General features: G+C 41.7%; 1 protein-coding gene across 1 annotated transcript; it reads right to left on the reverse strand.

Moving 5' to 3' along the window:
- Positions 1 to 1,751: 1,751 nt before the first annotated feature.
- Positions 1,752 to 13,329, reverse strand: gramd1c (GRAM domain containing 1c; the record flags this gene model as incomplete). Its single annotated transcript, XM_080854756.1, has 14 exons — positions 13,249 to 13,329; positions 12,862 to 12,942; positions 10,956 to 11,080; positions 10,273 to 10,429; positions 9,934 to 10,099; positions 9,326 to 9,469; positions 8,259 to 8,377; positions 7,149 to 7,291; positions 6,874 to 6,977; positions 3,838 to 4,008; positions 3,207 to 3,273; positions 2,405 to 2,524; positions 1,973 to 2,078; positions 1,752 to 1,820 (listed from the first exon to the last, which is right to left on the reverse strand). The coding sequence occupies exons 1-14, from the start codon at positions 13,312 to 13,314 to the stop codon at positions 1,752 to 1,754; spliced, it is 1,638 nt and encodes a 545-aa protein (XP_080710882.1). The 5' UTR covers positions 13,315 to 13,329.
- Between the last annotated feature and the right edge of the window lie 1,760 nt (positions 13,330 to 15,089).

A 15,089-nucleotide genomic window follows, 5' to 3' on the forward strand; every position in this document is an offset into this window, starting at 1 on the left:
GAACAAATTAACCTCTCAAAATTAATTAAGAGGCATCGAATAATGTGCGGAAGAGAAAGGTAAGACTACTTTGTGTAGGAGATAAGTCTGTCTGATAGCCTATATCACAGTTGTTCACCTCTCGTTTAAACATTTACTGGATGTTTTTAGAAATCTATTTTTGAACCATGTGTTTTAAATTCAGCCTGGCATACCACATCTGGGAACTACAGTCATAATTGGAGAGCCACTCTGAGTCTCTAACTCGCCCACTCCCTCTAAGACAAAGTGGCCCTCATGATTTAGCTGCCCAATAAGAGTACAATGTCCAGATTCAAGCAAGGAAAAAACAGAATGAACTGCTCCAAAACGTTAAAGTGTGATAATCACATCACATGTGTGCAAATAAAAACAGCATGAGAAAGCAAAATTATATTACCACCATGTTTTAATTGCCTTTAATAACCACATTCATTTAAAAGCAAAAACCTCATGTAAACACCAATCTGTGGCGCTAATCTGGACCCAACCATCTAACATGTAAAAACCCAGCACCCCTGTGCTTTAGCCCTCAATCATGTAGTGTTAGGCCGTTAGCACGTGTACCTAAACACTGCCGTACAGAAAAACTAAACAAGCCTAAATTCAGAGGACAACCCTGACTGGTCAGTGGATCTTCTCCAAATGGAATAAATTAGTGACAAGGCAACAATTTCTGACTTGTAAAAGGTGACAACAGTGTTTTGTAATAGCCTATGACTACCTTTAACCATGGTGTACAATGGTGATCTATGTGATGGTTTTTGCATTTGCATGACCATAGGTAATAAAAACTATTATGTATGAAAACTATATTCCTGTATCGACCGTACATACATTTAATTGTTTAATGTTCAAAGAAAAGAAAAAAACAAACACATTTTATCCAAAAGCTGAATTTATGTTTTACATATGTTGAGAGTAAGCCCTGAGAAAATGTAGGTTCTGGAAACAATATGTTGATGTAGTGCATCAACACCGTAGTAGCTATAAACCTATTTAAGATAAAATAAAATTCATGGAATTACATTTGTAAATATATTAACATCTAGTGAGACATGACAGATAAAATATAAAAAAAATTTACAAATTAAAATTACAATATATGAAGATGTGCAAAAAAGTTGAGCTACAAAAGGTCATATGGCAGTATCAAAGATGTCCTCATTGTTATTTATCTCTTAAGTTCTCAAAGTGGAATAATCAAGATATATGTGCTCGCCAAAAGGAGCAATGATGCAATACTCTGTCAGCTTGTAAACAAGTTAACAGAAAAAAAAATGTCAGTTTAAATGTTGAGAACACATGCACAGCTGACAGAGATATCAAGATAACGAGAAATAATGTTTCTTTAGGACAGAATCAAATGAAGAACTCATTAGTGAATCTAAGTCTAAGGAGATCAAAGCAAAAGGTTACAAAGCTGTGAATCACATGTATAGTGGCTCAACTGAGGACAAGAAAATAGTGAATTGACTAAAGGAACTTCCTGTTTCCCTCAGTTAGCCCTCCTGGGGATAGACACTGACTATGGAAACACACAGCCACCTGATACCTCAACAAGAAAAGAAAGAAACACCCAGAGAGACGATACCCATAGTAACCAGCCATCTCAAGGGTGACATCTCCATGGTAGCGCTTCCAGGGTTTGTGCGTCGTGTGAGAAGAATCCTGAGAGTAACTCCACTTAGCCCCCCTCACTTGCCGCACAGGCACGTTGTACACAGAACGGGTCATAGCTGAGTTGTGGTTCTGTTGTTGCCTTGGAAGTTGTGCTGTAGCGCCACCAAAGAATTCCGAAGCTACAAGTAGAGCCAAGAATAGGTCAGAGAGAATTGTCAAGTGTAATTGTATCTGCAATTGTAACTTGTAAACTAAGGACATACAATATCACTCCTGCAAAGGCATGGGACGAAACAAACAACAAAGAGCAAAAACAGGTTTTCATGTTTACCTGCTCTAACAGGTTGATGGAGTCTTGTAGAACCACTCGGAGTAAATGCATATCTTCAGTGCTCCAGTGTGGACTGCTTTGCCTGGGGCCAAGATCTGGACTAACCCTAAAGAATAAAGAGCGGTTTAGATTGAGGAGGGGGACTGGTGTGCTTTGGAAGTGAAATGATGACTTTTCAATGATGATGACAGTTATCAAGTTGGATTTAGATCGGTTTTGGACTGTAAAAGTGAAATGTTAAAGAATTGAAGATTATGATCCAAATTGATCGCAAACACATGGAAAAACACCCCACACACAATATTTGATGGCACAGTTAAAAATCCTCATGCAAGCAATCACACATATCACAGATCTCTAACGGATCTCTGGTACTCAGGGGAAACCCCTAAACCAGGTAAGAGATGAACATGTTGCTGCACACCGCCTCACCTGGACTCTGCCCTCTCCCGGAGCCGATGCTTAGTGCTCAGGTACATGCGATGAGCCACGTCCTCCATGGCCCACAGCTTATAGAACAGACCCAGGTTCAGCACCGTCAGGATCAGCAGACTACAACGAGACATATTGATATGGTCTAGATATCATGTACAAGACAAACTGGCACGTAGGAGATAGTTCTCTATTCAGCGTGACCAGGAGCACTTGAGAGAATATACTTTTTAATGAGTGTGTATGATCCCTGGGAATCAAGCTAATTAACCTTGATTTGAGGCACAATGAGCTCGATTAGCTCAACTAATTAAACGGTGAAATGTGTCACGAAAGGATGTCTTCAATATCCAGCTCAATTGCTGTGAGCTGGCATGGTAGGTACAAAGGTTCCATAAAAATATCAGCTATACATTGCCTTAAAATGGTGCTATATGTAAGAATTTTCGTTTAAAAAGTGCAGTATGGAGTATTTAGGGTAATTTATTAGCAGAAATGTATGTAGTCTTCAGCCGTCCCTGTTTACTTCTGCAAAGGGAGAGGAGAAAGAGGTGTACAAACATAGTAATACACTGTCCCCAATCTGCTAGGGGTGGAAGTATGAGATCCTTAAGCTTGCTAGTCGACAGATAGTCAATCTTACATATAGCCCCTTAAATACATATAAACACAAGTATGTTAAATATAACATAATCCATCCATGACTATTTTTTCATACTTCTGGCCATGACAACCATCCCTGACTATGACATACAAACAATAGGGTATCTGCTTATATTCTGAGTGTGTGTGTTTTGCTCACATGAAACTCATCACAGCCACAATGGTGTTGATGTTCAAACGGTGTTGGCCCTTCATGTCCACAGGACCTAAGAGACGAGTCAGAAACAATAGTCAATGGAACAGCGCATGACACAATACAGACATGCTTGGTGTGACCTTGGTTGAGTGAGGCCACTGAAGGTCACCTGTAAGATCTACGTGAACACTGAAGTGTGCTTGCAGTGAATAATGTAAGTTTTGGTAAACAGTGTAGATAAATGTGACAACAGATTTTGAGTTAAAGGCACATGTGGCACTGAACTGCTCAAAATTTCAGACTGATGCATGGTGCTACTAAAGACGCTGTAAAGTTAAAGCTTCAAACAAACTTTGGTCTTTGTCTTTGTCTTTTTACAGGGCTATTTACAGACTGAATGCACACACCCAAGACAGATGTTAATGGTTCAGAGTGCTTTCAACCAACACTTAATAGGCCTCATGTCTCAGCCCTCCAATACCCCCCTAAAGGACACGCTGATATTTGCAAAATATTTTAGTTTTCTTTTGATTGGTTATCAAAAAGGCCATTGTTGTATGCAAAGCTAAACAACGACAATTAAGCCTTTTTATGCCATATAAATATATTGTAACAGCCGATGGTTCACACATACCAATATTGCCGTCTCTGTTCTGCTCGGTGTCGGCGCTGTACTGCTTCCCAGTCTTCATGTGTTCCTGAAAGTTACGGCTGAAGGTCCTTCTCCGCCTTCGAAGGGCCGCAATCTTCCCAGCATCCCCGGAGCCCTGGGTCAGCTCTGCTTCCTCCTCCATAAGCTCGGCCTCTGTTGATGGATATTACAGATTGATAGTTGGTTAAAAAAAAGTTCATTTGACAGCGTAATATTTAGTTTCCTTGGCCATTTGTTGTTTAAATACTAAGTATCAATATGGAAGTATCATCAAATGTTATTATACCATTACATGAAATACATACAAAACATCTGAAATACATATACAGCCGCGGAAAAAATTAAGAGACCACTTCAAAAAATTATCAGTTTCTCTGGTTTTACTATTTATTGGTATGTGTTAAAGTAAAATGTACATTTTTGTTTTATTCTATAACCTACTGGCAACATTCCTACCAAATTTCAAATAAAAATATTGTCATTTAGATCATTTATTTGCAGAAAAATGACAATTGGTCAAAATAGCAAAAAAGATGCAGTGTCTTCAGATCTCGAATAATGCAAAGAAAACAAGCTCGTATTCATTTTTAAACTACACAATACTAATGCTTTAACTTAGGAAAAGTTCAGAAATCAATATTTGGTGGAATAACCTTGATTTAAAATCACAACTTTCATGTGTCTTGGCATGCTCTCCACCAGCCTTTCACATTGCCGTTGGGTGACTTTATGCTACTCCTGGCGCAAGAATTCAAGCAGCTCGGCTTCTTTTCATGGCTTGTGACCATCCATCTTCCTCTTGATCACATTTCAGAGTTTTTTTTATGGGATTCAGGTCTCGAAATTGGGCTGGCCATGACAGGGTCCTGATCTGGTGATACTCCATCCACACCTTTACTGGCCTGGCTGTGTGGCATGGAGCATTGCCCTGCTGGAAAAAACACTTCTCAGAGTTGGGGAACATTGTCAGAGCAAAAGGAAGCAAGTTTTTCTTCCGGGACAACGTTGTACTTTGCCTGGCTGAGGTTTGTAAAAGACCATAAGGATTGAACCAAAGCCGACTGGAGGGTCTCCTAGTTCGTCTTCTCTGATGAGTCCAATTTCACAGTAGGTGCAAGACTCTGTGGCTTGTAGGCCTCTCCAGGTCTCCGTCTAACCATCAGACGACCATGTGTTGGGCAAAGCTGAAAATTGGACTCATCAGAGAAGACGAACTAGGAGACCCTCCAGTCCGCTTTGGTTCAATCCTTATGGTCTTTTACAAACCTCAGCCAGGCAAAGTACAACGTTGTCCCGGAAGAAAAACTTGCTTCCATATGCTCTGACAATGTTCCCCAACTCTGAGAAGTGTTTTTTCCAGCAGGGCAATGCTCAATGCCACACAGCCAGGCCAGTAAAGGTGTGGATGGAGTATCACCAGATCAGGACCCTGTCATGGCAAGCCCAATTTCGAGACCTGAATCCCATAAAAAAAACTCTGAAATGTGATCAAGAGGAAGATGGATGGTCACAAGCCATGAAAAGAAGCCGAGCTGCTTGAATTCTTGCGCCAGGAGTAGCATAAAGTCACCCAACGGCAATGTGAAAGACTGGTGGAGAGCATGCCAAGACACATGAAAGTTGTGATTTTAAATCAGGGTTATTCCACCAAATATTGATTTCTGAACTCTTCCTAAGTTAAAGCATTAGTATTGTGTAGTTTAAAAATGAATATGAGCTTGTTTTCTTTGCATTATTCGAGATCTGAAGACACTGCATCTTTTTTGCTATTTTGACCAATTGTCATTTTTCTGCAAATAAATGATCTAAATGACAATATTTTTATTTGAAATTTGGTAGGAATGTTGCCAGTAGGTTATAGAATAAAACTAAAATGTACATTTTACTTTAACACATACCAATAAATAGTAAAACCAGAGAAACTGATCATTTTGAAGTGGTCTCTTAATTTTTTCCGCGGCTGTATGTGTGTGTGGAATAAAAAGTCAATGGTGATGTACCCAATACATTCAACTCCCTCAAACAAGGCAAGAAATAAGCCAGACCCTGATAACATGCCAAACAGCTGTCCTGCTATCTGACCCACATTTATACATTAAGAGAGGAACAGGGAAAACAACATATTCTTTAACAAAAACATAATTTGAAAGTTAAAGATCAAAGTGCTTTCACAGAGGATCAGTTGCTGCCCTGCCCTGCCCTACCCTACCCTCCAATGTTAAACCCCATAACACAGGTCACCCTGAAGGTCGAGGTATTATTGATCAGATGAGTAAAGTGCGCGTATCACCATATGGGATCTTGGTAATTGATGAGAGAATGGCAAAAATAACCTTGAGGAAATGGACATGAGTTATGCTCTCTTACCAGTCTAGAGGGCTACCCACAATGCCTCAGCACCCACTCTCGCCTCTCTAATAGCCTTTAAGAGCTACTTTGATCTGGTCAATTTTTGTCATTACTACCCCTCCCGCCCCCCACCCCCACCCCACAGGAAAGCCATTAGGCTGCATTCCCTCAGAGGAGGGGGTGGGCGGCTACTGGGAACTGCTGACTGTAGTCTGCCAGTCCACACCAGCTAATTGACCTATAGCGACTGCAGAGAAATAGAGAGAGAGAGAGCGTGTGTGATTGTGTGTGTGTGTGTGTGTGTGTGATGGGGTTGTGGAGCACATCTTTCATGCACAGGGCATTTTTAGATGCAGTTCTCCTAATCAAATCTGTCTGCAGAGTGATGACACAAGAGGAAACACACACACACACACACACACACACACACACACACACACTTCACTGTTTGAGCATACAACAGCTCTGGTGAGGGAAACACAAGAAGGTGATAGCCATAAAGGGAGAGAGAATGCAAGAGAGAGAGAGGCAGGAAGAAAGAAACTGGCAGACAGTGACAGCGAGGCACCTTGCAGCCCTTTGTCACAGTGGAATGCAGAAAGACAGATGCACACAGAAGAGCAGAGAAAGGACAGGCCGAGAAAGAGAGGACAGTGGAGATGAACTAACCAAGGCGCTTGAAGTACTCTTGCAGGCCGCTCCACGAGTTCTTGGTAATAAAAGACTTCACCGGACCCCACGGCTGCTTCTTGTACTTCACGTCTGTGTAAACCCTACAGAGAGAGACAGAAAGAACAGTAACCAACAAGCCATGAATAAAAACACTTTCTTTAGGAGCATCCAAATCAGTCTGCAGACATTCCCTCTCTATGTGCTTATATACTGTTTAGTGGCCTCTTCTGGTTGCGGAACTGGTAGTGGAACTCTTCTGGTTGCTGTTTTACCTAAGCCGGCATTTCCTCTTGGAGCTGGGGATGATGCAGTAGCGGTTCTTGATGTAGAAGTAGTCGTGGTAAGGCACGTCGTGTGTGTAGACCTCAGCATCCACCATACGGTACTGGCCCTCCCGAGCCTCCTTGTATAAAGTCTGAAGGGCAGCCATTAAAAGAAGTGGGTGTGAAAGGTGTAAATCATAATTGAGGGGTTATGCACACACAGATGTGCTCTCACATACACACATACACACACCAGCACACAAACCCTGACAGTCATTAAACTGATGCTCTTATCTAAAAATGCCAGAGTACACCAAACGCATTAATTTTATTAGTGCCTATACTCCTAGTGAAATTAATCCATGACCTTGGCACCATTGCTCTTCCGGTTAAGCCTCACACACACGAACACACACATTAGGGTGACCAGATGCAAACAGCTCAAATGTGGGACAACGTGTAGAAAGTTTGTGTGGGACATGTTACAAACACTAAGAGGTAACTCAAAAACTCTGATATAATGTCTATTTAACTGGATAAGAAACATTAGTATTCTGCCTTTCGGCTCGTTAACACCTATACTTTGTCCTCCAGTCAATTCCACAGCACACCAGCTAGGCCATAAAGGTTATAGGCTACAACTTTTGCTTTCTGAAAGATATGATGAGCCATGATGTCGCCTGGTAGCTGTTACCTTATCTGCAAAGTTTGTGGAACTTTAAGTTTTGTTTACTGGCCTGACGTCTACACAGATTGCCTGCACCGCCTCTTTATGACTGCCTTAGCTGCTCTCTTCTCAGCCATTGGATGAAAGCCAGGTTTTTAGAAAAGCTTGGCTATAAAGCGTTTGTATGAGCTATTAAATAGAGTAGAGACTTTGCCGCAACGGCATAAGCGGCTCATGTGCCGGACGGGTAAAAGAACGCATCCATATGTTCTTATTTCTGACAATTTAACACCAAATGAAATAATCTCAATGTGTGGGATGCGGGTCAAAAAGCTGTGCGGTAGGTGGGATGAGCCTGTAAGCACACCAAGGACTCCAGAAGTCTGAGTCTCAGCTTTCTCTCTCTCTCCCACACACACACACACACACACACACACAGTCCTCTGTCTGACCTGGTACTCTGTGGCAGTGGAGAACTTCCCCACCAGTGGGTTGGTGATGGTTACGGTGTAGTTTAGAGTCCTCTTCATGCACCCTGTGGCCTCTCTCTGCCAGGGAGTGGAGGTTGCCCCTAGACGACAACAAAACAGGCAAAAACAACATGATTTAATCCTCATAAAGAATAAGGACTATGTTTAATACCAAACAGGTTTCCACATACAAGGAATTTGTCTTGGTTGTGTGGCACAAACAGTGTACAAACTGCATGTCCAAAGGGGGGACAAGACAAAGAAATGTTTTCCATATGATCATAGATAAGTGTGATATATGATCGAGACATGTGACATTTTAAACACACCTCAGGAAATCTAGACGAAACAAGGGCTGCGACAACAGACACACACTTGTTATAATCTTTTTGGGCTTTGTTTAAAACGACCATTAAACAAAACAGAATGCAAACAAGATCCCTTCAGGTAGGAATCACAGAGTGATGTCACCTCTGGGCTTATTTTAGCCTTGCTGACACTCTGTGCATATGGCTCACCATGAGAGACATATCAGTGTGCCACCGGGGTCTGAACGGCAGACCCCTCACTCATAGCATTGCTACCCTATCTAGGACATGAAGGCCTCTTGTATGAGTCACAAGGTTCCCGACAGCCTCTGATTCTGAAACAGGGGTGGTCAGAATCTAGCAAGGTTCTGGATTGGATCTAGATTCTAGATAAACGCAGTTTCAGAGTTGGCAGCTGTAGTGGTCAATTATTTCAGAGAATTCAATTATAATTGACGTTTCTGTGTGTACTGGGTTGGCTCCATGTAACACCGTGAGATAGTCAGTGCTTATGTAAGTAATTGTAAGTCATGACTGACGACCTACATAAGGGACTCAACTTAGAACATCATCTTTGTGTGAAAAGAGCTATAGCATAACCTCCTCCAGTATGAGCTCACATCCACTCACTGCCAATTCCCAAATACATAATAGGCATTTTGACATTTTGCTTTTGTATTTCACTTTTGTATTCCAAACCCTCTAGTTTCTACTTAAAACAATAATCTCCCATTTCGTCACCTGTGGTTTTCTGGAGTTCCATGAACCTCTGGGTGAAATGGGAGTCGGTGAAGAGCAGATCAAACATCTTCTCAGCACTGATGTGAAACACCCGGTTCACAAAGAGACGGCCATGCAGCTTCCCCTGGCTCTCACTCTCCTCCACTGCAGGTGGAGGGAACAAACGCAGGGAGAGAGAGAAACAGAAAAAAAGAGACAGAGCGAGAGAGAGAGAGAGAGAGAAGGGGAAAAAAGACGTGTCAGTAAATCTACACAGAGCTTGACAATGAGAAAAATAACACTGCACTCTGCTGCACTGACAGACACACAAGGGTGTACACTACATTTCCACTTTTGGTGTGGTGAGCATTAAAATTGCCTGAGAAAGTAAGAAAAGCAAACAAAAAGAAAAACAGTTACAAAAGTTACTAAACACAAGAGAGGGAAGGGAAGGGGAAAGAGAGGGGGGAGAGAGAGCATGAGAGACAGAGAGGGAGGAAGGGGGGGAGAGAGAGAGCATGAGAGACAGAGAGGGAGGAAGGGGAGAGAGAGAGAGAGCATGAGAGACAGAGAGGGAGGAAGGGGGGGTATGAGAGGGTATAGACCACACACACAAACACAGGACTGACCAGGTTCTTCAGGCTCCTCTATACTCTCTGAGCCACTCTGTTCGGACAGGCGGTCTTCATTAGCGTTGAGGTCTAGGTTCGAGCGTTTGGACGACCTCTCAGAGCTGTGGCGGTTCAGAGGAGGAACTGGACTCTGCTGGCGAAGAGGAGTGCTGCGGCTGTCATCCTGAATCACAAACAGTGGTGATGCTTTAATGTATATTAGTTTAAATTACTTATCAACTTCCTCAGTGTGTATTTGCTGGCTCGTAATTCAGCACACACCCCTCCTGCTTGTCACTTTGAATGAACACATGGGCAACATGAATAGACGTGAATGCAAAATAACTGTAATCATACTGCGCTAGGTGAGAGTGTGCTGTGCTGTCCGGGAGAGGACTGCGTGTCATCCCCCAGCGGCGTGGAGGCCTCATAAGAGGCTTGCTCCCCCTGCTGGAGCCGGAGCGTAGTAGGCCTCTCGAGCCTGCCGGGCTGGTCCTCAGATTTCATAATTGGGCTGCCAGAAGTGGAGAGATGAACAGAGGGGTGAAAAGTATGTACCATCAGTGACAGTTTACTAGGTTTCTGTGGGGTTGCTGACGCTGGATAAAAGGTGTATATAGATACATTTCTAACACTGTGGTTTGTGGTGGTGTCTAAACTATGCCATCGCAAACTCACTGTTTGGGCAGTTCTTTAAAGCCACAGAGTACTGGTTCAGACTGAGGTCTGAGTTCAGAAACTTCAGGGGGCCCAGGCCCACAATTCCTTACTACACTACTCCCCTGTCCCTCAGATGTCTCTAGGGACATAGAAAAGGTGCATGCATACAAATATTGTTCAAACTATATTGTGTGTGTAGTAGGTCTGAATGTCTGAATAACCAAGGAACAGAGACAGAAATGCAAACAAGCATATAGAGTAAAGTGATCACATTGTCATTTTTCATTGCCATATTTAACATCATAGGTCCCTTTTTTAATTATGCTACAGATTCCAATACATTCAAATGGACAGGGTGCATGTGGGAAGTTTCATTGTACCTGGGCTGGGTGGGTGTACTGGCGTTTGCTGATATCTGTAAGCTTTCCATCTCATCAAGACTCAAACCCAAGTCATTTCCATAGTGCTGTTTGACCATCTGCCACAGTTCTTCTCTGGTTAGTGGCTGCAAGAGAGAAAACATTTTTTTTTAAGGAAAGCTGTGCATTTTCTCATGGTCTCTTAAAAAATCCTTGGCCTTTGACAAATGGCACTAATAAAACCCAATCTCTAAACGTCTCACATTCTACACTGAACAGCTCCAACCTGATTCAGGCTAAACTTGATCTTTATCGTCACTGGGAAACAAAGTTTCACACAGAACAATCGGCCAAGCGCAGCAGTTATCTTAACAGGTCAACAAAAATATGCCTGCAGTCGATACTACGCCCGAGTCACCAATAAGAACGTCTAAAAGTTCCTGAAAGTAGAGTCAGCGATGTCCGGGTCAAGTTAGAGTAAATTAATCATAGAGGTGACTTATCAATCGGTAGAGGAGGAAGAAAGGCGAACTAAAGTAAACCAAATAAAGATGAAATACAAACTGGCATCCAGTGGTAGATACAACGCTGTTAAACACCGATCCATGAACAAGTGCACTCAAACCGCCATATGGTATTCCACAAACAATACAAAAAGTAACTTTAGTTTGTAAACAGGGGGGGCTGAGCACGCCATTTCTAGTGTATTGTGAACAAATATTCCAAAGGACATGTTCATCTACTTACTTAAGTTGCAGCTGCTTTCTTCTCTCTTTTTCGTTAGTCTTGTTAGCCTGACTACCTGTCTCGTCACCTCAACGAACTATAGTTACCTGTGCGCTGTCAAGTGAAGCATTGTCCAAATCAGGAAGTTCTATCGCTCACGGAGTGCTCCGCCCATTAATAAAATAACAATGTTAATAAACTGTTCGTAGTCTACGCTTAATTAAGTCACAAAACTGTAGGCTATATTTTGTGAAACAAATATGACTGTTTCAGCAGATTGTCTACAATGCGTAAAGTGGTTCTTTATACGGCAGCTAGTACAGCAACCTACCAAGCCACACCTCAAAGGTCATTGAACTTTCCTTTCATTTGCTAGCTTGTCAAACTCCCGAATGACCGAATGTTTTTTTTTTTTTTTTTTTCAAGCGTGTGGTCCCCCGACCCGTGGTCTTCAGAGTATAGTTTCATGCAAGGAACAACACACAATGGATAGTGTGGGCTGTACAAGTAAAGCCTTTGCATATGAAAGCAGGCTACATGATACCGTTTCTTGTCAAACCAGAAAACCGCAGTAGGCGGCAAGAGTTGTATTGTTTACATTTCGGACATGCACGTTTCACAGCCACCATACATTCTGCATTTTCGTGTAGTTTTACTATCAGCCCTAAGAACCAATATCTAACTAAACGATTAACCTTCCTCACGGGCCTTATACATGTTATTCGAGATCTCTTGTGCTCTGATGACACAACATGAAGTTATTATTAGCCTACCTCATCTGTTATGAATCTTTGAATGGCGAAAACACTTCCATAATTGCTCTAAAGGTTTTAAGGTTGAGCTGTGTAAAGCATCTTCCAACAATGTTCTTTGTTGCTCTCTTGTATAAATAAATACAAGAGTTGAACTGATCCCATTAAAGGTTATATTGATAAATCTAGATTAAACAGTGTGAACGACACTATCCATCGACCCCATTGTTACTCAGGCTATAAAAACTTGCATGTATGTTGCTATGCATAAAAACAAATCTTCTAAAGAAAACACATAAAGAAAATTCTGCTAAAGAAAGCAGACTGGTAATACCAAGTTTGTGCCAAGTTTCAATTCCATAATTTTCATTTTCACACTCTTGATGACAGATTATAGGATGTGAGTCAAATCGGCATCACAGGAGGACAAAAACTGGACAGAGCTGTACCTTATTCAGCAAAATATTCTGCCACATCCGAAATATGCCCAGGAAACTTTTTTCCCTAGCAGGGAATGATGTGAAGAACAGCTGTGAAGAGTGGACACACAGTCAGGCTACATTAATTATGAAAACATCTATTTAATTAAAATATAAAATGTAATTGATACATATCCCTAAATCAGCACCACCTGAAACTATACCCATAGTTGTGTTCTTGTAGCTCAACTGGTAGAGCAACGTGCTTACAACACTGAGGTCAAAGGTCATTGGACTGATGCCCAGTGCACACACATACTAATGGAAAAGTGTATACTTGTACGATGTTGTAAGGTGCTTTGGTTAAACGTGTCTGCTAAATGAATACATGTGAGTGGGGAAATATGGGAAACATACCTTCTCTGCATGTGTGGAGATCTGAATAGCGTTTGGAATCAATCTTGCCGTCTTTTCTCTGGTCATGATTGTGATATCCTCCAGTTTCAAGACTATCTGTCAAAAATGGCCAAATACAAAAATATATTGAAAGTATATTCATACATAATGTAAGACTGTGGTATCCTGGATGGGCATTTCATTATAAGACAGGTTGTGGTTGTGTTACATTCCATTGTGATCCATAAGATGTTTTCAGATCCACTAATTAAAACTGAATTGCCTTTTTTCAACAAGAAGAATTAGGCTCTGAATCAAAATCATTTACATATACCAAGAGCTTCCATTTCACTCTATATCAGTGTTTTGATTTTACAAGTTGGGACTGTACGAAAGAATAAATTGCAAGCAGCAGTAGCTACCCTCTTTTTATCAGCTGTAATATTACAGTATCCCTTTAGATGATTGATTTTATCCTAAAGCACGCTAGGTTTTGCTTGTTGAGTTCAAGGCTTAGACTCATACAAGCCTAGACTCTAAACATTCCACTCCACTGCAGTGAATAATTTCACAGCTATATGGACCTGAGAGAGGCCCCCAACTGATGGTGTTAAATCTTTTCATTTACACCTCAGCGTACTCTCACCTTTGTTCCCCGAAATACATGACTGTGGAAACACAACAAGTTTTCCGACAGGTAGATCCGTCCCTGCAGCAGAATGTCCTTCTGGAGAGCACACGTATAATCTGAAAAAGATCCATTGTCATGGGGATTTGTATGGTATGAAGATTAGTCAAGCGTGATGGGTGATATACATGTTACAGGATTAAGAAACTCTAGCTTTATCTTGGTAGTTTGTTTACCTGCGATGAGCAACTCAGAATCTGTTGGTTCTTTGAACAGCTTTCTGAACTCTTCACTCCTCTGTTTGTAGCTGGTTGGTGGTACTTGAGGTGTAGTAACATACAGTCCGCCTGAGTCAAACCACTAATGTACGCAGAGAATGAGAAATTAGCATTATCTTAAGATGCCCAGGAGAGGATCAGCATCATTTTCTTGTAAGACAAAATGAAAACATAATAGCCACTAGAGGGCAGCAGACTGCTAATTAAGGGAATCGGTCCATGTAACAATGAACCATGAGACTTGAGGCAATGGAAGGCACTTAATGAAGAAGACACTAAACTAGTGTTGCTAGTTCTAGGTCCCTGCAAATAAGTGGAATGGGAAGCACACGCAAGAACATTGCACTTACACAATGTCTTCAAGTGATAAGAGGTAACTGGGTGTGAACACGACTGAGGTGATTTGTCCCCACGTATCACTGTGAAGCAAGCTGGTAGAATTCAGTTGGTTGTGTTTTAGAGAACAACTCTATTCCTGTTTAACAGTTATGTACATGAAATAAATACCATTACGGACAGTGAATTTAGTCTCTTCAGGATACCCACCGCAGCCTCTTCTGTGGAGATATCATCTGTGGAGACAGTGTCCTCAGGGGTCTGGTTTGCCATGTCTGGCTTTGGCAAATGGCTCATCTGTATTTCTTCACAGACCTCATAGAAGACCACACCCAGACGAGTGTGCACTTTACTCTACTGTAGCCTACCTGTAGAAGAGGAGGGGATATGTGCAAGTGTAATTTGTTTCGCTCAACTGAGCCTCAATGTACTGAACACAATATGGCAACAATTCAGGTAGGCTATACATTAACAAGAAATAAATCAGATGATCACTTTCGATGGTTTCATGAGTGTCGAAAATATGTGCATAGATCTGAGAACTACTGAAGTTTAACTCTGTCCGAATAGCTTACGGTAGGCTACTGTCTGAAAGTTTATTAACTATCGCAAGATAAAAA

This window comes from Sprattus sprattus (assembly GCF_963457725.1).
Source record: "Sprattus sprattus genome assembly, chromosome: 17".
Classification (NCBI taxonomy): domain Eukaryota; kingdom Metazoa; phylum Chordata; class Actinopteri; order Clupeiformes; family Clupeidae; genus Sprattus; species Sprattus sprattus.